Here is a 25642-nt window from a genome sequence, read left to right as displayed (position 1 = left end):
GTGGGCCATCTGGTGGAGGGTGGTCTTTTTACGCAGGTCCTTGAGGGCCCTCTTGAAAGTCCGCTCCACCCCCACCAGCTTCGCCCCGCTCAGCCTGCAGTGCTGGGGCTTTGTCTCCTTCATATAATGTATGAAGGCCGTGACGTTGTGCAAATAAAAATTTGCAGTGGTCACGGCCTTGCATACATTAATGAGGTCTGCGATGTACCTGAAAAAGACAAGATCAGTGTTAGTCGCTGGTCGTTCGGGCGGGTTAAATGCAGAGAACGAATTTCCCTCACAGGATCAAAAAAGGATATATACTTATACAAAGTCAAGGATAAGAAAACATAAGAAAACGTTGCTCACCCCCTGACGCGCTCCGGGTCATCAAGGAACCTCCACGTTGGGAGGTCCTTCTGCCCTTTCGCCATGTAGTAGAGGAAGACCTTGACGCGGCTCAATTTAGAGACTTATCCGTAGGCCTACACAATGACACAAGGACTTGTCCTTCTGATGGCACTGGCATGTTCATTAGCACTATTTAGTTTTGAGAGATGAACTAAGGATTTTGAGCAAGAAGGTTGTTTTACATGGTGTTTAGCTATTTCCATAATTTGTTTTAAGAAATGCACTTCTGACTTACTGCAAATCTCAACGATGATTCGAGAAATGTACCAAAGCGACTGAGAAAAACTCAAAAATAGAAACTGCATGAAGATCCTTGATACCGCCCTCGTGTGACAATGTAGAAGTACAACACTGTGCACATGGTCGCGTGAACTGTTGCCAAGACAACATAAATGTACGTAATATACCTGCGACTCTGCTGTAAATCAGAAGAACTCGTAGCCTACCATGCACTGTTATGATCACTGATTTAGTCAGTTTAAGCAAACTAAAGGTAAGGTTTCCTAATTCCTTTAAAATATACAAGAAATACATCAAGACATATGTCATAAACAACATAACGCATTCTCCGTAAAGTTGATGTAATGTGCGTCGAATATGAATGCAAGCTAACATCGATAGCCACCCACCCGGCTACTCTACATCATTGCTAAACTTAATTCCAAATGCCTGCATGCAATACCTAAAGCGAATATAAAATCTTTAAATCCCCTACCTCATATTTCAAGACGTTGAAATATCAGGTTTTGACATCTGAGGACTTTCCTCGCTTGCATCACTTACAGTGCCACTGACGTGAAGAAATCGTGTGCTCATGGTGTGTCAAAATTTAATTGTTTGTAATTATTTCCACATAGGAATGGAACTCCTTCCAATACTAGAACCAGAGGACCAGCCTCGAGATAAACAATGGTAAATTGATATTCAGTTCTCTTCTAACCGTAGTGAGTGTTATTATGAATCGGTATGTTGATTGGACGATTAACACCACATCGCTCATGCTACCTAGGTATGCCCTGGTGCCAAGAGGACAAAGCCCAGGGGTCAGTGTGGGTCACACCTGCACTTTTATACCATCTGATGAGGGAGGAAAGGGGAAAATCGTTATTGTTGGAGGCGCAAACCCAAATGGCAGTTTTTCTGAATCCAGTGTCATTGATCTAGGTAAAACAAGTCATTGAAAAGGAGTTTCACCGTATCAGAATGCCGCTGTAGTTTAGTCTGAATCCACAGCTCCTGATTCATTGTTTTGTTTTGAAATGTGTTGCCATGCAGAGATTCAGTTTTCTAAAGAAGAAATCAAAATGAGAACTGCAGGAATTACAATCTGTCACAACGTGTCACACCCAATCAATAATGATAAATTAATTTAGGTCAACATGAGATTGGAAATTATGATTTGGATTAAATCTTGATTAATTGGTCTTGGCTAGCTCAAGGAAACTGCGCTAGAGATACTCTTAACATACAAGCCACTCTGCATGACTTGATTGCTCATCATTATTATCCTTTTCCTCTTTGTATTCAGAGCGTCATGAGTGGGACGTCCCGGACTGGCAGGGTTTGCTGGCTCGCTATGAGCACTGCAGCTTCTCGTCGGAGGCCAGCCCCGACTGCCTGTGGGTGTTTGCTGGAGCTGAACCGAGTGGGAACCGCAACTGTGTCCAGGTCCTACAGCTGTCAGGTAGCCTAGCGACTGCTGTACTGGCTCCTGTCCGGTAGCCTAGCGACTGCTACACTGGCTCCTGTCTGGTAGCCTAGCGACTGCTCTACTGGCTTCAGTCCGGTAACCTAGCGACTGCTATACTGGCTCCTGTCCGGTAACCTAGTGACTGCTGTACTGGCTGGTGTCCGGTATCTTAGGGACTGCTGTAATACCTTCTGTCTTGTTGTATATCAGTCAGTCAGTCGGTCTGACTGATTTAAGTATGAGTCTCTGATTAGATCCGTGAGAAATACATGCACACATACACACATAACCATACTGGGGCCGGACCATTGGTCCGACATCCCATTAGTCCGACATCCCATTCGTCCGAAAATGAACCATTCAATAGAGATACCATTAGTCCGACATCTCATTACTCCGAAAAAAAGAGAACCATTGGTCCGACGTCCCATTAGTCCGACCATACACAGTAGAGATGCATGGATGACTTGAAACTGAAAGATGCAAAATTCGCAGAAAAGAGGAGACATCTTTTTTTGCAGCATTGTGTGTCTAACAACAGGTGGAAATGTGCTAGCCTGTTGTAACAATCAACCGTTTACCTTCGGCTGTGTTAATTAAACGCAGAAGGGTTTTTTTGAATGACTAAATATGAATGGCAATAAACAGATAATTCTGAGAATGAAGTAGGCTACAACGTAGACTACACATCTGAGTGCGTCTGTTGATTATAACAATGAAACAATGTCGCTTTCTTCGGTTTAACAGTAAAGGAAGACACACACCAAACAATAACCCAGGTCGTGCACAGCGGCGCTTTATATTCACACACAATTAAATGTCCCAAACAATCCCAAGCGTTGCAATTCCCCCTTTCATTCAGTCCCGAAAATAAACCTAAAAGTCCAAACTAAACGAAAGATGTCCTGTATTTTGCCAGGACCGCGCACAAGAGTCAATAATCCAATCCAGGAAAACTAAAGGGCCGCTGCCGACAAAACGTCCCGCAGCAATCAAAAAAATATAATGCTCAGAAAAAAGGGAAAACGCGATTGCTGTCTCTCTGCTAGACCAAGCAATATGAAAACACAGAAAAGCAATCGATCTCACCAAATCTGGTGAATGCACCAGCAGTCCCCGAATTCGGCTTTTTCTCTTCGTGCGCCCTCTGTTTGGTAACGCAACGGTCCAAACTGCGCACAGCGTTTAACTAATGTGAAAGTACGTTTCCTCGGTATTGTTGTTAGTTTCAAACTCAAAGGAAAACATTTACAAACACTCGTTGCCGCAGCACTGAGTAGGCTAGGCCTACTGGCGCCACAGATTCAAAATCTCACACGCACTTGCTACCCTCTTCAGACCGCCCCCATCATAGCGCATTCGGGTAAGGTGCGCGGGTGCGCGTGCATATAAAAAAAATACATAGAAATAAGTAGGCTACATATACATACAATGATATTACATGAGAACAGAGTTATTATATGCAATTAAACAATGTAATATTTAAGAAATGGCACCTAAACCAATGTGGCAGTGTGTTGTGCGACATTTTGGGAAGCCAGGACTATGCACAAATTAAAACGAGTTTCTGGAGTGAAACTTTGAATTTAGTCAGACCTGTGTGATAGAAGAATATGGCAAGGCTCTATTTCTAGCTCATATCGAGAAGAACGCACGATGGAAATAACTGTGACTAACTGTGGATAACTTGTAGCCTAGAACATAAAGGTAAGAGTTCATTGTCCTATACGTTTAGCTATGTTGGAATGTAGGCTAATTTGTGGTTTTGTATACGACTGAAACACGTTTGCTTCGATGTTCGTTTGCAAAAATATAAAACACATCTCATGCTAGATGAAGTTCATCGCGGGATGTGAGCCTGGGTCACCTGCATGACAGTCACGCACCCATCCACTAGCCTATGTCCCTGCTATTGAAATCATACTACAAATAGCGTCACATCACTCTAACTGTAAACAGTGGTAGACGGAGTTTTTAGGAAATAGACCAAAGTCTGGATTTGTTTATGTATTGTATGGTCGGACTAATGAGATGTCGGACCAATGGGCTTCTTTTTTTCGGACCAATGGGATGTCGGACTAATGGGATCTCTGGTCAATGGTTCATTTTCGGACTAATGAGATGTCGGACTTATGGGATGTCGGACCAATGATTGTGAGGCTTACAGCTTTGTATGAATTACCAGATAAGCACAGTTCCATCAATGATGACGTACAGTACAGTATGTGTTTTATGATAAGGGTGTGTGGAGAGTGTGTGTTGCTATTGCAGCACTCCGTTGGTGTTTTCTAGGTGTGACTAATACTTTTTGTGTATCAAAGGTGTCTGGCTTTACGGAGGTGTCTGACATGTGGATGTGTGATGATGTGTTTGCAGGCGGTGGCTCTTGGAGAACTGTGTCGGTGACGGGAGAGCCACCCTCTCCCAGGACGTACCACACGAGCACAGCCTGCGTTGGGAACCGCCTCTTTGTCTTCTCTGGGGGAGATGCTGGCTCCGTGCCTGTGTCTGATCTACAACTACATGTCTTTGATACAGGTGAGTGATGACAATTCCAACGGTCTATTTTGTCTGCGTTCAGTTCAGATTTTATTGTAGTTTGTATAGGATTTTTTATATCCTGTTTATCAACTGGTAGGAGTAAACTTAAAAATAGATATATATACTTTTCTGTTTCATGCATCATAGTTTCTTTTTTAAAACCTGTAGCTGTAAAATCCAAAACAACAATCTTTACCCATCAAACTGTCCTGAATTCTACAATCATCAGAATCAGAATTCCTTTATTGTTGTTGCAATATTCTCATCCCCGCAGTCGCATTCAAACACACACACACACACACACACACATAAGTGTGTGAACGGCCATAGCTGACTACTTCAGTCAGCAAGACTAAATATGTTTACTGAGGCAGAACCTTGAAATCAAAAGACAGCAGGTCACATGTATCCATATTGTTGTGCAGTTACATCGACGTGGTCCCAACCTGCGACCAAAGGAAGACCCCCCTCCCCTAGGCACGGCCACATAGTGGTGGCTGTAGGATCCACCATCTTTATCCATGGCGGGCTCGAAGGGGACAAGTTTCACAGTGACATGTACTCCCTCGACACAGGTGAGACATCAGGTGTCATTAGCAGCATGGCCTGTGATGTAGAGTTTTGAGTGCTTCTGACAAGGGTCCTTGAAATCCTTGAAAATGTGTGAATTTGGGAAATAATAAATCAATTCATTTGAAAATGGCATGAACCCAGATATTCTTTAGAACGTTAATTTTCCAATATTCTCATCACACCCAGTGGCTTTATACCCGTCACATTGGTCTGATGGTACCTGCTAGTGGGTATCCCTGTCCGGTGGTGGTGGTGGTGGTCTGGTCATTTAGTAAGCGAGCTGTGTCCCTCTGGCCTGTTAGTCACCATGAGATGGGAGAAGGTGAAGCCCAAGGGGGACGTCCCCTCCGGGCGGGCTGCCCATTCTGCGGTGACGCTGGGGAGGAACATCTACACCTTTGGTGGCATGACGCCAGAAGGAGCCACCAATGCAATGCACAAGTTCCAGACAGGTGAGCAGAGCAGAGCAGCTCACTGAGCTTGCTTGACCTTTTGCGATTTTTTGAATTTTATTAATCATGTTTTTTTTTAAATTCATTTTTATTTTATATATTGACAAGAGAAGTATAAAAGGCTACAAGGTATTTACAGCGCGGAAAGTATGAGATGATATGATAGCAATACGAAACAATCGTAAAATCAAAAATCTTCCATTTTGGAGACAAATCCTGTAAGACAGGAAGACGGTCTGACAAGGAGGCCACTGACGCCCATTTCCAATTTCCCGAAAACTCAGGATCCAATCACAGTTGGTCATTCTAAATGGTGTAGGCTAACAGATAGATATCAACATCTCCCAGGAAATACGTCCCTCAGCGGTGGGCCCTGGATTGCTTCCGCATAATACCTGCTTATCAGGAAAATCAACGACTGCACACTAAACAGTGTGTCCTAAGTAATGTGAATGAATGGAGACAAATTAGAAGAAAAAAAAATACAAAATTCAAACGAAATTGTTGAAGTTGAAGAAATGGCTGAACTTCTATTATACTAATTGGCTAATACCTACACAGCCATTTGCACAATTGAAAGTGTTTGAGAAAAAAATATATATAATGTTGTAATATGCATATCTCACTGCCGTTGTGTGTGCATGATGACATCATATCGCATTGCTTCTGCCTGCTCAGATAAACAACGTTGGACCTTGCTGAAGTTTGAAGGGGACTTGCCTGCGAACAGACTGGACCACTCCATGTGCGTGCTGCCCTGGCGTGTAAGGACGGAACCGACGGAGGAGGGCGACGCAGCACGGAGCCAGAAGCCAGACGACACCCATCTCTGTCTCGTCTTTGGGGGAATGGACACAGAGGGAGTGATATTCAATGACTGTCTTGTCACAGTTGTGACATAACCAAGAGTTATAAATCTGGTTATATACTTCTAAATATATATATGTATGTATAAATAAACTGTCACGTTAATACATACCTAATGTTTGATTTGAGGACAAATTATTACCCTGTCACATTAGTACTGAGCTATTACTACGCCATGAGTACTGAACAGTGATGACTAAATTAAGTACAGAACAATAGAATTAGGTTACCTAAATGTGTATACTACACCCTGAATGAAGTCCTAAGCAATATAATTAGGTAACTTAAATGTGTATACTACACCTGGAAGAAATCTTTGGATAAAAACAAACCTCTGAAATGATGGACAGATTGAGACTTAATATACCATCAACAGATTCATAGCATCTTGCTGTGAAAATAGTCATGAGTCAGACATACAGTATACTGCATAAACTGCTCATCTAATCAAATTTAACCAAGTGTTATTAATCTCATATCAAGATAAAACAAAAAATCTAGTTGGTGTAATGAGACTTAACTTCTGTAGAGCTGTCTCGTGAAATCATTTGACTGGATGAAGACTGACTTGTTTTAGAATCTGTCCTGAAAACGAGCAAATTTGTCTGGCAGTTGAGTAATAAATCTGTCTCTATAAGGCTTCTTAAAATCAGTCAAAGTCTTCTTAAATGAAGTCAAGACGATCTTTCGAGAGAGTGCTACAATAGGTAAATCTCCTCATGCTAAAAACACCACCAAACATATTTTTTATCTAACTATAAGATTAATAACACTTGGTTAGATTTCATTTTTTCGCAGTGTAGTGTAACCTGTGTTATTTGACTGAGAGGTCCCATTCAGATATTAGGGGTAATAACATAGCCCATGTAATATGATTGAAGGGTGTAAATTAAGGCATGTTATATCACATAACGTAACTGTTTTTTTTATACTGACGGGGGCCCATTCAGATGGTGGGGAACATAGTAGTGACTTCACACGTAGACCTGAGCTTCAGGCCCCCCCTAAGCCAGGTAGACCTGTAAACCTAACCACCCCTGCCTGTGAGTATCACACAGCGCCTTATTTGCAGTGCTAGCTAGCCAATTTAGCTAAAGCCTACCTTACACTGACAAGATTTGGGAAAGATTCTTAAAAGATTGTAGTCTTTTTTTTAGTAAAGCTTGAATGAGGGGCATTAGTAAAAAGACTACAGTCTCTCAAGAATCTTTCCCAAATCTTGTCAGTGTAAGGTAGGCTTTAGTTAACTCAGTCAGAGTAGATGGTAATCTCCTACGACAGAGGAGAGTGAAGCCATACAGCTCTTCTATTAGGAGGTTTACCACCTACTCAGAGTTAACTAAACCATGTACTTGGAGTAATCCCCCAGTCCTGTACATAACTCCTCTTTTTTCAAACTGGAGCCATTGTGTAAACTACAGTTTTTCTTGATCGCTTTGACGCAACAGTCAACCCAAACTCCATATTTTTCACAACAGTGTGAAACACAGGCCGAAACAGCGGCACTGATGATCTAAATGACACTTTTTGTTTGCAAAAAGGCTCTAATCGTGCCTAAACATTTAAAATATGCAACAAAAGCAAATGTTGCCAAACATCACAACGTGCAAACAAGTGTATGAGCTCTTCCAATCAACCATTACACAGCGGACAACAAAATACAAAATACAGCATTCAGTGTGAATCATATGGAAGCCCATTTCCTCCAGGGACATAAAAAAATAAGTTTATGCTAAGTCAAAACTTTGAGATAAAAAAGTCCAAATTTTGACTTTTTATCTCAAAATTTTGACTTAGCATAAACTTATTTTTTTATTTCCCTGGCGGAAATGGGATTCCATAGAATCAGCGCACCATTGCTTATCATTATAGCCTAATGCTGTATGTAGCTCATGCCAGTGCTATTTGTTGCCTTCTTCCAAGAATCAAGAATTGGATCCAGAATTAGAAATACTTTTATACAGTTATTGATTCCATTGATCCTTATTTTTTCCAACTGTGGCTGAAAACTGAAACGTTACTGTAATATTTAAATACTGTATATTACACAAAATACATCTAAACCCAAACAAAATCGATTAGAGTATAAAAAATATAACTACAAAATACATAAACTGTAAGAACACAGACACTGCACCTTTTAAGGCCTGCAGACTGATTGCTAATCGAAGATTTGTGTCAAACAAGTGCTTCAGTGATTTCATAATGATGTAGGTAATTTCAAATAGTTAGGAACAGATGGTTTCTGTTTGGATACCATAGCCAAAACAATGGAGTTTGGACTGCTTGAATGACATCTATGTTAACTGTTCTGCAAAAGGGTGGAGAAAATGTGTCAATCCAATTAGAAAGTGTTAAAACATTTGCAAGAGGTGTCTACTGCTCTGCTGAGACAGTGATGAAAACAGAGTTGTTCCCAGTTTCTTTTAAACAGGTCAAAGCAATCAAGAAAAACTGTAAAATGAGGCTATTGTGTACACTGACATTAATGTATTTTCGCCACCTACTGGCAAATGCAGAGAAGACAGTTGTATAGTTTGTATACTCTGTAGCCTCATTTTAGTTTACAATGGTCCTAGCCTGAATAAGGTCTACTATCAAAATGGCAATAGTATACAAAAACAATGGCTTGATAAAGGCATACTTCTACAATTATCATCTGGTTAATTGTTGTATTAATTAGCTTAACTGACAATGTCAGGGGTGATAATTTGCTTGTTTGATGCAGGGGGAGATCCCCCACCTTCCTACCGCTCTCCCCCTCCCCCGTTACAGGTCTACAGACGACTGCAGTGCGCCTTCATTGAGGTGACTTAACGGAGTGTGTTTAGGAATCATGCTGCATTGAAGGGAAGAAAATTGATTCAGGAAGTGTTTTTTATTATCAAACATTTATTTTCATTTATTTCCTGTAGAAACATTTTTCTACAATGGCCAGATTTCAATAAATAAACTGTAAAGATGAAGAACATGACGACCCACATGCCCATGGAACCCGGCTACCCCCTCCCCACCCCGCTAAGCCCACCCGAGTGAACCCCGTTTCGGACTGCCTCAGAACAGCAGTAAGCCTCGATCCAGGCTGACTAAATCTCCACTCGCGAGTGAAGAGCACACGCCGCACTTCTCTACCGCTCCAAAAAAAGTCTTTTGTTTCGTTTTTTTTTCCAGAGGAGATTCTTGTTGGTCTTGTCCTCCCTTCAACCTTTTCCTCACAATTGTCCCTCGTTCCAGTTCAATATGTACACCTGGACCACTACCAGAGAGGCCAGGGCATCAGGGAGAACAGTGTGTGGGTGTGTGTGTGTGTGTGTTTGGAGAAGCAGGAACCACGCCTACAATTCATCCTTCTCGTCCTGATCTCCACCCTCACCACCCTCCTCAGGAGGAGGTCCACCTGCGTTGCCGTAGAGCTTGCCGACGATGGGCTGAACAACCTCCTCGAGCTCCTTCTTCTTGGCCTTGAATTCTTCTGTGTCGGCTTCTTGGTGGGCCTCCATCCATTCGATCTTCTCCTCTACGGCCTTCTCGATGGTCTCTTTGTCTTCGTCGGACAGCTTGCCGCCCAGCTTCTCTTTGTCGCCTATCTGGTTCTTCAGGGAGTAGGCATAGCTCTCCAGCTCGTTGCGGGCGTCAATGCGCTCTTTCAACTTCTTGTCTTCATCGGCGAATCGCTCGGCGTCATTCACCATCCTCTCGATGTCCTCTGGGGTCAGACGGTTCTGGTCGTTGGTGATGGTGATCTTGTTCTTGTTGCCGGTTCCCTTGTCTTCAGCAGTTACACGGAGGATGCCGTTGACATCAATCTCAAAGGTCACCTCAATCTGGGGTACACCACGGGGTGCTGGAGGAATGCCAGTCAGGTCAAAGTTACCCAGCAGATGGTTGTCTTTGGTCAGAGGGCGCTCACCTAAGGACATAAATGAAAAAGTCTTAAAAACACATCATGTCAAGATCAGATCACGTCTTGCCACAGTCAGCTGGAAGAAATCGGAGCATACCTTCATAGACCTTGATGGTGACAGTTGGCTGGTTGTCAGAGGCCGTGGAGAAGATCTGAGACTTCTTGGTTGGCACCACGGTGTTCCTGGGGATCAGCTTGGTCATCACTCCTCCAACAGTCTCAATTCCAAGAGTCAGGGGGCACACATCAAGAAGAACCAGGTCGCCTGTTCACGAGACAACAAGTTTGAGTTTATGGATCATTGCAGCCTTAACATGTTCCAGACTAGTGGGTACATTTATTAGACTGCTCATTTCTTTGCTATTTAAAAGCAATTCTTTGCTATTTTTGTTATGCCATTTATTTTTGTATTATAATTATTATTTAATAGCAGTAATAATACACAATAAGGTATTCCCATACCTGTATCCTCCTCTCCAGAGAGCACGCCAGCCTGCACAGCTGCTCCGTAGGCCACAGCCTCGTCAGGGTTGATGCCTCTGGAGGGCTCCTTGCCGTTGAAGAACTCCTTCACCAGCTGCTGGATCTTGGGAATACGAGTGGAGCCACCGACCAGCACGATCTCATCAATGTCAGGCTTCTTCAGGTCAGAATCCTCCAGAACCTTCTGCACTGGCTTCATGGTGGAACGGAAGAGATCCTATAAAGCGACAAAAACAAAAATGAGTTAGTCAGTCACTCCACTCAAAAATACTTAAATATTTGCTCATACACTGCTCTAACAAACATCTTTTAAAATGTTGGCATATTGAATTATAAATATTGTCTTACCATATTCAGCTCCTCAAACTTAGCACGGGTCAGGGTTTCTGAGAAGTCTTCTCCCTCGAAGAAAGACTCGATCTCAATACGTGCTTGATGTTGGGCAGACAGGGCTCTCTTGGCCTTTTCAACCTCCCGACGCAGCTTCTGAACGGCACGGTTGTCTTTGCGCACATCCTTGCCAGTCTTCTTCTTGTACAGCTTGATGAAGTGTTCCATGACGCGCTGGTCGAAGTCCTCCCCTCCCAAGTGGGTGTCTCCGTTTGTGGCCACAACCTCAAACACACCGTTGTCAATAGTCAGGAGGGACACGTCGAAGGTACCACCGCCAAGATCGAACACCAGAATGTTCTTCTCACCACCCTTCTTGTCCAAACCATAGGCAATGGCAGCTGCAGTTCTGTGGATGAAAAGTAGTCATGTTTATTATCTCAAGATAAACGTAGAGCCGATTTAAACACGTATATTTACTCTTGGCTGGTATACTTACGGCTCGTTAATGATTCTCATCACATTCAGACCGGCGATGGTTCCAGCATCCTTGGTGGCCTGACGCTGGGCATCATTGAAGTAAGCAGGAACAGTGACCACAGCATGGGTGACCTACAGAGACCAGAATATTTAATAGATGCCCTTTAAAATGTAAAGACATACCTTGGAAGAATTTATGTCTATGCCCCTTGCAGTCAATATTCAAAGCGTTTCAGTGGAAAGATGTAACCAAGTTGGTCCTAAACGGACTAAAGAAAGAGTCATGATCCTACCTGATCAACTATGTTAGATCAGTATTAGCGCAGTATGTTAACATTTCAGGTGTGTATCAGCCATGTCAGAAAAAACTATTCCCAATATAGTAAATCAGTGTAGCATCAGAATGAGTTTGAAGTTGTTATTTTAAGGTGTTGCTTTAGCTCATCTCCTACATACTTCTGGCACTCTTGATTAGCAGGTGTTGCAGTAATAGAAGCTGGCGCCCATTACCTTCTTTCCCAGGTATGCCTCAGCGGTCTCCTTCATCTTGACGAGAACCATGGCGGAGATCTCCTCAGGAGCGAAGGTCTTCATCTGGCCCAAAATGTCAAGCTGGATATGAGGCTTGCTCTTCTTGTCAATGACCTGGAGGAGGACACATGTTTATGGTGAAATTCACCGTGTACAGTAATGATGAAAACAGGTGGGAAATGAATAACGAGGTGTTTGGAAAGCTCACCTTGAAGGGAAAGTATTTGATGTCCGACTGCACGGCTGAGTCACTCCAAGTGCGACCGATCAACCTCTTTGCATCAAAAACGGTGTTCTCGGGGTTGGAGGTCAGCTGGTTCTTAGCAGCATCACCAATGAGACGCTCTCCCTCAGCCGTGAAGGCCACATAGGAAGGGGTGATTCTGTTACCTTGGTCGTTGGCGATGATTTCCACACGCCCGTTTTTGAACACTCCAACACTGAAACAGACAGACAGAAAGCACTGGGTTACTGAATCTGATATAATTTCACCATCTCATTATGTCTGAAAAACTATGCCATCAAAAGGTGTTGGGGGAAAAAGAAATCTTACCAGGAATAGGTCGTTCCGAGATCAATCCCCACCACTGTACCAACACTCTCCCTTCTGTCATCATCATCGGCAAAGACGGTGCCGACCACCGCTAGCCAGACCAGGAGCAATCTCATGATGATAGAAGCGTTTTGCTTAGTCCAGTCAGGAAGTCTAAAGAGGAAATGGCAAAAAGGCAATTTAGTATCGATAAGACCCCTTAAATTCTAATATTTGTAGGCAGCTCCTAATCTCTGTGTAGTCGACGTGAAATGACGTTTGAAAGCTTAGCCTAACTTTAATGTTGATAGTAATCTTAAGTAAAACCATCACACAGATGAAACTGTTGCATAAGCAACAACTTGGCTAATTTCACTAGCTTCAATATCATTAGCGTAACGTATTCAGGCATGCTTACAGGCGCAGGATACCTTAACGTTAGCATTAGCTGTTAGCTAATTGGGGAAACGACACATCCAGAGCAAACATCATGCTTGCACTTAGTCGATTCATTTGGCATCCAACACCTACTAACGCTAATTAGTAGCCACAGTAAGCTACTGGAACTCCTCCGGCGATGCTACGTCAGCTGTTAGCTATATTGCTAGCTAAGAGGCAAAATTGTTCAAGCTAAAATGGTGATGGGGTGGAGTTCAAAGATGCCGGTTAAATGTGCCAAGTGGCCATGACTCCAGCGTGCCTAACACAAGTAGTTACAGCTAAGCAAGTTCACGTCCACTAAGACTATGAAAAGATGCAAGTGAGCATACTGATATTATTTCACATGACTGTTTGTCACGTTACCCAATTAGCCAAAAATTAATAAGTATAAGGTGACTTAACAGAGCACATTTTCTGGATTTGCTAGCAAGCATCTTTGTAACATAGCATATTCGAAAGCCAGCAACCACAATTTCGATTATCTTTGACATTGTTCTTATGACAGGACACTGGACAGTTATTTAAACGTTTCACTGTGGAAATTGATTAAACTCAATCTCACAAGCTGCAAGCCGTTTTCTCAAAGGTGAGGTTAGCTTATGGCAGCTAATGTTAACGTTACCAGTGCGTCTTAAATACTAATGTGCAAAACGAATCATGCTTAATTTAATGTACAGACACCATATGATAAAAACACAGACTACAGGGGAAACCTACCTTTCTGTAAATTATCCCAGGCGAATCACTTGCTAGAATTACTTCGATAGCTTGACACACGTTTACGCAATTCTTGATGTCCTCCTTTCGCACTGTACATTTGCTAAATGATACTGAATGAATGATGTCGTCTGTATTTAAGCAGTGAGTTCTTTCCCGTCGTGGAGGCTTGCTATTGGTGGCGGAGCAACTTGTTGGAAAGCATTCATTGGTGCAACCGTGCCCGCTGGCTGCTGCTGATTTGCACACGTACTAGTCATACCAACGTCACCACTAACCCATAAGTTTTACATTGTGATTGGGTAACGTGGCTGTCAACCAGACTGCCTCGTACCCAATTATGTGAACACCGGCAAGCATATTGTGCGAGAAAACTTAAGTCTCAGGACCAACTGTGCAATCATTTATATTTAAGGAAGAATTCAAGTCATGAATGCTTTGTTTTGATAACTTTGTTGCGATAACTTCACCAGCCTTACAAGAAGTTATCCCCGTTCGTTCAACCAGTGGGATAGTGCCATTCAAACCAGTATGATTCAAACATGCCAACAGGAAGCCATTTAACGATATCGCCTCATTGTAGCCTAACATTTGACCATTTGACCCGACAATAGTGAAATAGCCAAGGTGATGCAAACCCAAGCTTGTTCCTTGGTATGACCGAAAAAAGGAAGCCCGGTTGTCGAGGTGAACAGATCACTGAAGTCAGTAAAGAGTCCGATAGTCACGCATAGCCAGCAGCATGTTGATCTAGAATTCAGATGGTCTGCTCAAAGCCATCGATATCTCGATGGCTTTGGGTCTGCTGGAAGAATAGGGCAGGTTAGGATAATGAAAATAGCCTATTTGAAGAGTGTCCATAGCCTGTTCAAATGCTCATACTCGGATATAGCCTGGCCCTAACACATTCGTGCCATATAGCTACATAGCTGACTTGAATACCTATTTCATAAAAGTGGTAAGTAAACTTAAGATCTTCATTCAGTCAGTATGAATGAGAGGAGTGTTCAGATGTTGGGACAGGGGTTTCACTGCAGCACGGGCGGCTATGGATTTGTTCCCTTCCCATGAAAGCTACTGACCAGGAAGCGAAACTGACCAAACTAAGGCTATACATGACCATCGTCTTCAGGTTGGCTGCAGATATTTGATGTTTCCACACTGGGAGTGATCACTTTGGTGACGTGGTTTGGATTTTGTCATTACTTTAATGCATGCATTCATTCAGTTCATGCATGCATTAATTAATTAAGTAATTAATTCATTCATTCATTCATAATGTAGCCTAATTTTGCACTAGATTTTTTTTGCACCCTGCAGTCATGTAGGCTATACCTGAAAAAAGATCGATCAAGTTTTATTTACAAATTATTAAAACATTAACAGAGAATGAATAAATAACAATGCAGGTGTGATATGCGCGATAGGCCTTTGTAAAACTCTGAGGCCAGGCCCAGCATTAGATTTTTTCTGTAAGCCTATGATGACATTCTTATTAATACAATGCAAGATAATCAAACACAGTATGTAGCCTATTTTATTTCATTCATGTTATCCATACAAATTCCCCCCCTGAACACCGATAGGAGCAAATAGGGCCCAACATATTTGCATTAAAGAAATAAGCCTCCATATAAATTACTTTTGCCATGCATCATAAACTTTCCTGAAATATAGACATATTGCACATCTCAGTAAAGATGAGACTCTGAACTATCAATTCACGTAATTTCACGTAATTTATTGTAATTTAACTGATTTTGAGGTATAAACCGGTCCTCAAATGACGTCATTATGGAAATACTGGAGGTGTCAAAACTTGTCATGGGTGCAAGGGATGTCGTCAAAAGTCGTCTTTACGGGGGAAAGAGTTGGGCCACTACCAGACGGGCCATTGGGGAGAGCTGTGTGTGTGTGTGTGTGTGTGTGTGTGTGTGTGTTTGAAGAAGCAGGGACCACGCCTCCAGTTCATCCTTTCCGTCCTGCTCACTCTCACCCTCCTCTAGGAGAGGAGATCCGCCTGTGTTGCCGTAGACTTTGCCAATGATGGCCTGAACAACCTCCTCCAGCTCTTTCTTGAATGTCTCTGTTTTTGCGGTTTCTGGGAAGAACTCCATCCATTCAGTCATCTCCTCTATGGCCTTCTGGATTGTTTTTTTTTGTTTTAGTTTTTTTTGTCTCCCAGCTTCTCTTCGTCTCCCACCTGATTTTCTTATTGTAGGCATTGATGCGCTCTTTCAACTTCTTGTCTTTGTCTGAATGTCTTCATTACCACTGTTACTTTAGCAGAGTTACTTTATATTATCGCGACGCATAATCTTGTTGCCATGTTTAAAATTTATTGTGAACCTCACCACATGCAGTATAACCATCTTACAGGTGTTTGAAGAGCAAACCCCACATTGCGCAATATGTTCATAGCCAGACAAGGATTTTTACACCAGAAGAGATCTCTGCCATGGTTCTCTTTAAAGGAACTGGAATGATGCACGACCATTCAAAACATGACTGGTTTTCTAAAGATACTGTACAAAGCTTAATGCTAATCGGTGAAGTGTCCCTTTAAGGCAGAGTAAGCTACTTCATCAGAAGCCACTTCTGCCCCCCTTCCCCCCTTTATGCAGAGCAGAGGCAGTGACTGGTCCATTGAAGGGGGATTTTATGCAGAACCCGAACCCGGAACACGGGTTGCAAATGTGCCATTTTAGTCAAAGTTTGAAACTGATTTGGACCCAAGAGAAGCCAAATGCTTCAAAGTTGTTTGGTACACATCTTAATTGTTGAACTCCAATTTATTTGAATACTAATGGCCACAATGCCAAAGATAGGTAATTTTGGGGCAGTGGAATAGAAATACCCCTATTGATTCAAGATATAAAAATTAGTTTTCAATGAAAGATTAGGGAATACCTTCTCAAGGCTTTTCATGGGTTTTCCAGCAGGGCCATGATGTGATGCAGAAAATTGTTACTTGTGTGTTTTGTATATGTTTAAAAATGACTCAGTATGAAGTAACCTTATAGTGTTAACACTCAAGCTGTTGATCAACTTCTGCCGTACAATAGGGATAATGATGGTGAACGTAACAAAATATTGTGAATAATACACAGAGAGAAGTGTCAAAGTCAGACTACATGTTGGCCACTAGAGGTCGCCAAAGGCTGTCATTGTTTGTCCTTTTTTGCTCTTTGTTTAGTCAAGTCAAGGCAAGTTTATTTATATAGCACATTTCATACATAGAGGTCAATGCACTCTAAATAAACAAAAACAAAAATCCTCTGGGCTTCAACCCTTTGCCCTCTAGGCCACTGTTTTTTCCCTTACAGGTGTGAAATAGGCAATCATACCGGCAGTGGCTGACCTGGTGTACACTGTCTCGTACAGTCATGGTGTTTTGGTGTGAAAGCCAACGTTTCTAGAAACCTATGGTGTCCTGAGTAGCTGTAATCAAGCGGTGGATCATTTAACCATCATATCTAGTTAATTCCTGCAGTCCTCCAACTCACATTTTTATGCAACCACCACATCTATCTTACTGACAAGATGTTCAACTGGTCTGTCCTTTGAACCCACATTAATCTGGAGGATTAAGGGATTTACATCACAAAACAATTAGCTGGCTAATAAATTGAAGAGTTCTTTTCCAAAACGCTATATCCACCATTTTAATACATTTTCACAAATCATTTTTTTTTATTTTATTTTTCAAGTAATTTCAGTGAAACTGTATTGGATTATGTTTAGTGGATTTATCTTTACTAAATCAAAACAAAACATCTGCATTTGTATTGAAATTAAGTGAAATACACAATTAAATAACATGACTTTTTAATATTTTCAAAAATGGATTTATAGCGTTTTGGAATTGTCTTCAATTGTATTTCAGGCTAACAACTTGTATTGTGAACAGGCAACCTGCTTCTTCTGGATGTGTGCTCACTGACTCTTGGAATTGAGACTGTCGGAGGAGTGATGACCAATATCCTCAAGAACACCGTAGTACCAACCAAGAAGTCTCAGGACTCCATGGTTTCTGATCACCAGCCAATGTATTTGAGGGTAGAGTTATTCGGTAACACTCTACTTGACGGGTTCATTCATAACACATTCATAACAGCTGGTCCACATCTACATCCACAGATGAGGTGCCCATGAGCAAGGCTCCTAGACCCCAACTGCTCTCCATACACTGGATCATGGGCTGCCCACTGCTCCAGCTGTGTATGTGTGTGAGTTCTAACTGAGCTCACTGCTCCAAATGTGTGTGTGTGTGTGTGTGTGTGTGTGTGTGTGTGTGTGTGTGCGCATGTAACTGTATATGTACACTATCCCCGGATGGGTAAAATGCAGTGGACATATTTTCAGTATGACAATAGAGTATACTTATTTGTGTACAGTAGAATCAAAGTGCATAATGACCATGCCTTGAATGAAAAAAAGGGAGGAAATATCAAACCTTTAAAGGACATCAATTTTCTTTGTGAATGAATAATGTATCATAAATAAATAAATGTTTTCCTTAAAATACAGGGGTCATATTACGCCTATGTTAACTCTATAGATGTGTTAAATTTCCCATAAAGGCAGGCAGATTTGCCATTTATTTCATGGACTCTATGCACCCTGATAAAATCCCCTTGGCGGTTAGGGTTAAAATAGCCCCACATAATCACATACCTTTCACCATACCAAGAGATTGGCATGGTTTTATTTCAGTTAGCCTATTTGCTGGTTGCAAGGTAATAATGTTGTTTGCTATAGTGGTTCCTAGGTTGACATAGTGGTGGTTGCTAGGTTGTTGCGAGGGTAATTGAGATTGCTGCTAAGGTGTTGCTAAGACACATATGGTGGTTGCAATGGCAAATAAAACATTCAGGTCTCAGGTCAGCCCTTTGTCTCTGATAAAAAATGTAGGCAAATTGGCAAAGTTTTTCAAAGGCACTCAGTATTACAATGTAACAACTATATACAAATACATAATGTAAGTACAATGATAGTACCTGATAGTACATGTTGTAACACAGGTTGTACCACTGTACCTAATTAGGTAGGTACACTGTAACAGTGACACATTAAAATAAAGAGTTACCGCAGCCTCCGAGACACTGGTGCAAAAACATTGTGATGTCATTAGTTCGGCCCATTGATTACAACGGGGACATTTTTAGCATGTTTATGGCAAATATCTTAAAAAGTATAAAGTTGTAAAACATTAAAGTTACATTCCGCTGGTGATGTTTGAGAGACCCACGTAACAATGGTTGAACAAAGTTTGTACATAAATGGTTAGAGTTGATTTAGATGCAAAAAAAACTGGATGGAAGAATAATAAAAAGTCTGACGATAACAGTACAGTGCATTTCCATGCACTGTAATTAGTGGGGATGTGAACAAGCCTTTCATCTGTCCTGCAGCCTGAAATGAAAACGAGTGTTTGAGACTGAAATCTAAACGTTAAACGAACGTTTAGGGGTGTTTTAAGGACAGAATAGACCATGCACAAAGCGAGCAATGTGAAAGCCATACAGAGCTCCATTCTAAAGCTGCCAAATTCCACAAACAGGCTTAATCGTCGAAATTTCGGTGTCTAACACTCGTTTCCATGCTAGCAATACAGGAAACGGGCTTAAAGTGTAAAATACCGAACTATTCCTTTAAAGAGAGCAGCTGCTGTGGCCACTACATCTACAGCTCCTCCTTGTCCTGTTCATCCATCCCTAGCTTCACATTCTGCTCATCCTGCTCATTATTCTCCTTCTCTTCTTCTGTCGTTTTCTCTTCATCCTTATATTCCCTCTCTTCCTGCTCTTCATTGTCCTCCTTTTCTTCCCTCTCTTCCTTCTCTTTTCTCTTGTCCTTTTCTCCCCTTTTGTCCTGCACACCCTCACCCTCCTCTGGAGGAGGTCCATCTGCATTGCTGTAGACTTGGCCAGTGATGGACTGAACAACCTCCTCAAGCTCTTTCTTCTTGGGCTTGAGTACTTCTGTAGCGGCCTGCTCATTATTTTCCTTTTCTTCCCTCTCTTCCTGCTCATCCCTTTCCTCCTGCTCTGCCATCTCTTTCTTCCCTTCTGTCTCTCTCTTCTCTCCCCTTTTGTCCTGCACACCCTCACCCTCCTCTGGAGGAGGTCCATCTGCATTGCTGTAGACTTGGCCAATGATGGACTGAACAAACTCCTCAAGCTCCTTCTTCTTGGCCTTGAGTACTTCTGTTGTGGCCTCCGGGAAGAACTCCAACCAATCAATTTGCTCCTCCGCGGCCTTCTTGATGGTTTCTTTGTCAGTGGCAGACAGCTTGCCACGCAGCTCCTTCCAGTCTTCCATCTGGTTCTTCACGGAGTAGGCATAGAACTCCAGCTCGTTGGAGGCGTTGATGCGCTCCTTCAACCTCTTGTCTTCTTTTGTGAAGCGCTCAGCATCATTTGCCATCCTTTCAATGTCCTCTGGGGTCAGGCGGTTATGGTCGTTGGTGATGGTGATCTTGTTCATGTTGCCGGTTTCCGTGTCTTCAGCAGTTACATGGAGGATACCGTTGATATCGATCTCAAAGGTCACCTCAATGGCTGGAACCCCACGGGGTGCTGGAGGAATGCCAGTCAGGCGAAAACTCCCCAACAGATTATTGTGCTTGGTCATGTTGTGCTCACCTTAGGAAACAACAAAGAAATATATTTGCGAGTGTAGAACATATTAGTAATATTGACAATTACTTGTTTACAAATAATGTCATGTTTAGAGTTACAGTATAAGACATTTCTTCAGTTTCAAGTCGTGATACACATACAAAACTGTTGTGTCTGATTTGACTCCATCACCCTATCTGTCTGTCTGTCTGTCTGTCAGTCAGTATGTCTCTGTGTGTGTGTGTGTGTGTGTGTGTGTGTGTGTGTGTGTGTGTGTGTGTGTTTGTGTGTTGCTAGCAACACATACTGTATACCGCAAATTCAGAATTTACGTATTCAGATTCTGATTCTTAACCTACGAGATTCAGTGAGTGAAACCCATCGAATCAGAGAATTCATGCAAAAAAAGATAAAAAAATATTTTCATATTGTGAATATGCACCACCAAACATTGCCTATGAGCTTGTCTCTACAACAACACCCTGACCAAATAAATAAACACACAATTATATGCCATTTCACTATCCCTGTCTTGGATAGTGCAAATTTGGGATTTGCTCTTTAGGTCCATCTGGTCAAGAGGCCATATAAGCCCATTTCCAATGTACCTAAAACACGGGTACACAAATGTAATCACTAATCCGGCATAGAATTTAAGTTTAATTTCACTGCCAGTTATGACCCTACCTTCAAAAACCTTGATATTGACAACTGTTTGGTCATCAACTACTGTGGTGAACCTCTTCCTCCTAATGTCTGGCACCAGGGTGTTCCTGGGGATCAGCTCGGCCATCACTCCTTCCTCATTATTTTCTATATCATCAGTCTGAACACCAAGAGTCATGGGACACACATCCCGAAGGATGGGCACATCTCCTGTTGAAGCAGTGAAATGGGTCAGTTGTGTGTGTGTGTGTGTGTGTGTGTGTGTGTGGGATAACTTTAAATGGTTAAATAAACAGGCTGTGATGTGATTCTGGCAGAAAAGTTTTGATATTTGAACTCAATAGCCAATCACATTGTAGTAAAGTGGGTTTTCTTAGAGATGTTTTATTAGCCACTAGATGGCGCTAGTTATTGTGTGGGTTAACCTGGCGGCTTTGTTCCAGAATAGAGCGAGTAACAAGTAGCTATAAGCCACAGATGATACGGTTCCTTGTAGCGTTGTCTTACCAATAAAAGTAAATATTAAACATGGACTCGGTTACTACACATATTACACTACTTCCATTTGTGTTCTCAAAGCAACATATGCACAAGGTGCCAGGTGCACAACAGTGCCTCCAGCCATGCAGGGTATCATTTTCAAGCTTAATTCTGTGTCACTGTGATTTATTTTGCCAGATTGAGTCAAATACAAATGTGTTGGATTTCCCATTTACAGCTCCAGGGGCGAGAGTGAACAAACAGTGGACTCTTCGGAGCTGTTCACTAAAGTGCCTCATACAATCCCAGAATGTTAACTCATTGATGGGATGTATTGAGGGTTAGAGAGCTATCCATACCATAATCTTCCTCAGAGAGCACGCCAGCCTGCACAGCAGCTCCGTAGGCCACGGCCTCCTCAGGGTTGATGCCTCTGGAGGGCTCCTTTCCGTTGAAGAACTCCTTCACCAGCTGCCGGATCTTGGGAATACGAGTGGAGCCACCGACCAGCACGATCTCATTAATGTCAGATTTCTCCAGGTCAGAATCTTCCAGAGCTTTCTGCACTGGGTTCAGGATGGAACTGAAGAGATCCTGCAAAGAGCAAGTAGCACACAATCAAACAGCATGTTGGTATTTTGACGACGAGTGAGTGCATTAGAAGGAATCTGCTTACACACAAGATTATATATGTAACAGCGGGATTCTAAGCTTGCTTTGCTAAAACAAAGCCTGTGTGTTATAAGTAGAGTATAGACTATACGCACCTGCACACACCTAGTGTTTGAACTTGTTATTTTTAACTCTGTTGTTGTAAATTTTGGACATAGGACCTCATTTCCAACTTTGCCGAGGTGATATTGGTCGGTGGAGACGCGTTTAACCCCTTCCTTCAGTTGCAGCGTTCCTCTTTGCTAACGCTGGTTCTGAGCTAATGCATTTCAACGGTAACACCAAAAACAGTCTTACTCACTCCACAGCACACCCGAGACAAGTGAATTAAAACGTCAGACTATCGATATACATGTCCGTGTTGATAGAATAATTGTAGAAATAAAACTAACCTTGCAACTCAATGATTTATTACATTTTGAGGGACTAGTTTCATCAATCCGGCACTGCCATACAGGGAACAAAGTAGGCTATTGCAATGCGATGCAAGGTTAGTTTTATTTCTAACATTGTTCTATCAACACAGGCATGTGCATTGATAGTCTGATGTTATAATTTATTTGTTTCGGGTGTTCTGTGGAGTGTTTTCAGTGGCAGGCTGGATGTTACCGTTGACTTGCGTTATCTCGGCACCAGATTAGCACGAGATGAATGCTGCAACTCAAGGAAGGGCAGAAATTCACTGAAAATGGTCTCCACCGACCTACTGTATATCACCCCGACTAAGTTGGAAATGAGATCCTATGTCCAAAATTCCGAACTATTCCTTTAATAACTTTTCAGCTTTTGACTGACAAGTTAATTTTTACGGTGGAAGTACTTTGCCTCAAGCTGTGCACACAGTAGAATAGATCATGAATTTAACATTGTGATTGACACTAGTATTCCACAAAATGAAACATGACATGGTAATCGGCTCTTAGTATGTTTGTGTGTTTACATGTAAAATGAATTAGTCATACTTTTCAATAATACAATTTGTTTACACCATATGTTTGCAATGTAAAACAATGAAACTATAATGTTGACTTTCTCTTACCATGTTCAGACTCTCAAACGTGGCACGAGTCAGAGACTCAGAGAAGTCATCACCCTCAAAGAAAGACTCAATCTCAATACGAGTTCGATAGTCTACAGACAGAACTCTCTTTGCCCTCTCAACCTCCCGACGCAGCTTCTGAACGGCGCGGTTGTCTTTGCGCACATCCTTGCCAGTCTTCTTCTTGTACAGCTTGATGAAGTGCTCGATGACACGCTGGTCAAAGTCTTCTCCACCCAAGTGGGTGTCTCCATGTGTGGCTATAACCTCAAGTTGCCTGCTGTAACTATCCAGTAGCGATACATCAAGGGAACCACCACCAAGGTCAATCACTAAGATGATTTTATCACGACCCTTCTTGTTTAAACCGTAAGCAATAGCAGCAGCCGTTCTGAGGGATTAAAAAAATGCAAATTACATGCAGTTGAATTTTACCTGTACAGAAGCTGCTCTTGACTGTTAAACTTACGGCTCATTAATGATCCTCATCACAGTCAGGCCGGCGATGGTTCCAGCATCCTTGGTGGCCTGACGCTGGGCATCATTGAAGTAAGCAGGAACAGTGACCACGGCATGGGTGACCTAAGAAAGACAAAAAATCAATTAGCAGATAAATGCTCTTTAAAATACACCGTCTGCTGGCCATAATAAAGTCACCACCTAGCAAACCACTAGCAAATATGAGCCTCCTCGTGGTACCAGGGCTATGATCTGGGGTTGCTGCAGTTGGTCAGGTCTTGGTCAGCAAGTTATGTGCCCAAAGAATGAGGTCAGCTGTATACAGTACATACTGAATGACCAGGTTGTTCATCAACAGGCATATTTCAAGATGATAATGCCAGAATTCATCGGGCTCAAATTGTGAAAGAGTGGTTCAGGGAACATGAGACATAATTGTCACCACAGAGTTTAGACCTTAACCCCACTGAAAATCTGGAGAAGACTGAAGATCCCATCATCAATGCAAGATCTTGGCAAAAAATGAACACAACACTGGATGGAAATAAGTGTTGTTACATTTCAGATGCTTATGGAAATGATGCCACGTGCGTCACATAATCAGAGCTAAACGTGGTCCAATGAATTATTACAGTGTGTGACCTTTTTTGTCCAGGCAGTGTATATTTATTTAACCCGTCATTTTTTGGCAGTGGTACTTCACTACCTTCATTCCAAGGTATGCTTCAGCAGTTTCCTTCATCTTGGAGAGAACCATGGCAGATATCTCCTCTGGTGTAAAAATCTTTCTCCGTCTATGCACATTAAGAGCAATGTGGGGTTTGTACTTCTTCTCAAGCACCTGTAAGAAGTGTTATATGTGGTGAGATTTGTAAAATTGTCATACGGTTATGTGATAATACGATGAGATTTTAGACATGTAACCACAAACAGCTCACCTTGAAGGGCAGATATTTGATGTCCTGTTGAACAGAGGAGTCATTCCAAGTGCGACCGATGAATCTTTTAGTGTTGAAAACTGTATTCGCTGGATTGGAGGTCAACTGGTTTTTAGCAGCATCACCAATGAGACGCTCTCCTTCAGCGGTGAAAGCCACATAAGAAGGGGTGATCCTGTTACCTTGGTCATTGGTAATAATTTTCACGCTGCCATTTTGGAAGACTCCGACACTGAAACAAAAAAAGGTGAGCTGGAATGTCTATGAAATATAAGTCTTGAATCTCCAAGTGAAGAACAGTTTTTTTTTTTACCATGAGTAGGTGGTCCCCAGATCGACTCCCACCGCTGTTATGCGGGAACTCTCGCTTTCTACAAATATTGCTCCAATGACCATAACCAGGAGCCAAAGTCTCATCAGCCCCATGGTTCAGTTTTTGTATTTGCTTGAAAACTGTGTGAGAGAAAGACCATTGGTTTTAGGCTATGCAATGGTGTATAAAATGTACTGACACTTCCCTATTCCCTATTTGAAAATACAATATTTGTCCATACAGGTGCTTGTTACATAATTAGAATATCATGCAAAGTTGATTTATTTCTGTAATTCCATTCAAAAAGTGAAACTTGCATAATTCATTCCACACAGACTGATATATTTCAAGTGTTTATTGTTTTTTAATGTTGATGATTATTATAACTGACAACTAATGAACCCCTAATATTCAGTATCTCAGAAAATTAGAATATTGTGAAAAGGTTCAATATTGAAGACACCTGGGCCCAGACCATGTTCTCCCCACTGTATGGGCATTCAACAAGATGCTAATCACTC

General features: G+C 42.0%; 3 protein-coding genes across 3 annotated transcripts in view; 1 reads left to right on the top strand and 2 right to left on the bottom strand.

Annotated features, from left to right (window-relative positions):
- Positions 1-772: 772 nt before the first annotated feature.
- rabepk (Rab9 effector protein with kelch motifs) lies at positions 773-6612 on the top strand. Its single transcript, XM_062555170.1, has 8 exons — positions 773-883; positions 1248-1302; positions 1400-1554; positions 1919-2074; positions 4457-4618; positions 5047-5196; positions 5497-5646; positions 6325-6612. Exons 2-8 carry the CDS (start codon positions 1250-1252, stop codon positions 6546-6548), a joined length of 1050 nt encoding a protein of 349 aa, XP_062411154.1. The 5' UTR covers positions 773-883; positions 1248-1249; the 3' UTR covers positions 6549-6612.
- Positions 6613-9372: 2760 nt separating this feature from the next.
- LOC134101173 (endoplasmic reticulum chaperone BiP) lies at positions 9373-14080 on the bottom strand. Its single transcript, XM_062554770.1, has 9 exons — positions 13932-14080; positions 12795-12947; positions 12450-12681; positions 12221-12355; positions 11730-11842; positions 11249-11639; positions 10880-11117; positions 10515-10682; positions 9373-10423 (listed from the first exon to the last, which is right to left on the bottom strand). The coding sequence occupies exons 2-9, from the start codon at positions 12908-12910 to the stop codon at positions 9849-9851; spliced, it is 1968 nt and encodes a 655-aa protein (XP_062410754.1). The 5' UTR covers positions 12911-12947; positions 13932-14080; the 3' UTR covers positions 9373-9848.
- Positions 14081-19079: 4999 nt separating this feature from the next.
- LOC134100315 (endoplasmic reticulum chaperone BiP-like) overlaps positions 19080-25642 on the bottom strand; it is a 6636-nt gene continuing 73 nt past the window's right edge. Inside the window, exons 2-9 of the mRNA XM_062553419.1 lie at positions 25122-25261; positions 24809-25040; positions 24577-24711; positions 23881-23993; positions 23412-23802; positions 22060-22294; positions 21242-21430; positions 19080-20578 (exon numbers count right to left, since the gene is read on the bottom strand). Of these exons, the coding sequence (XP_062409403.1) occupies positions 19617-20578; positions 21242-21430; positions 22060-22294; positions 23412-23802; positions 23881-23993; positions 24577-24711; positions 24809-25040; positions 25122-25234 (2370 nt within the window). The 5' untranslated portion in view covers positions 25235-25261 and the 3' untranslated portion in view covers positions 19080-19616. The remainder of the gene's footprint in view (positions 20579-21241; positions 21431-22059; positions 22295-23411; positions 23803-23880; positions 23994-24576; positions 24712-24808; positions 25041-25121; positions 25262-25642) is intronic.

The sequence above is a fragment of the Sardina pilchardus genome, chromosome 14 (assembly GCF_963854185.1).
Source record: "Sardina pilchardus chromosome 14, fSarPil1.1, whole genome shotgun sequence".
NCBI lineage: Eukaryota > Metazoa > Chordata > Actinopteri > Clupeiformes > Clupeidae > Sardina > Sardina pilchardus.
This window is presented reverse-complemented; position numbering and strand designations above follow the sequence as displayed.

What these genes read in the sequence shown, in the direction of transcription:
- rabepk (XM_062555170.1), top strand. Translation starts at nt 1,250, where the DNA reads ATGGAACTCCTTCCAATACTAGAACCAGAGGACCAGCCTCGAGATAAA. An exon ending in CCAGGTCCTACAGCTGTCAG is followed by an intron (nt 2,075 to 4,456) that starts GTAGCCTAGCGA and finishes ATGTGTTTGCAG; the next exon opens with GCGGTGGCTCTTGGAGAACT. An exon ending in AATGCACAAGTTCCAGACAG is followed by an intron (nt 5,647 to 6,324) that starts GTGAGCAGAGCA and finishes CTGCCTGCTCAG; the next exon opens with ATAAACAACGTTGGACCTTG.
- LOC134101173 (XM_062554770.1), bottom strand. Translation starts at nt 12,910, where the DNA reads ATGAGATTGCTCCTGGTCTGGCTAGCGGTGGTCGGCACCGTCTTTGCC. An exon ending in CTCGGAACGACCTATTCCTG is followed by an intron (nt 12,682 to 12,794) that starts GTAAGATTTCTT and finishes TGTCTGTTTCAG; the next exon opens with TGTTGGAGTGTTCAAAAACG. An exon ending in ATGAGAATCATTAACGAGCC is followed by an intron (nt 11,640 to 11,729) that starts GTAAGTATACCA and finishes TTTCATCCACAG; the next exon opens with AACTGCAGCTGCCATTGCCT.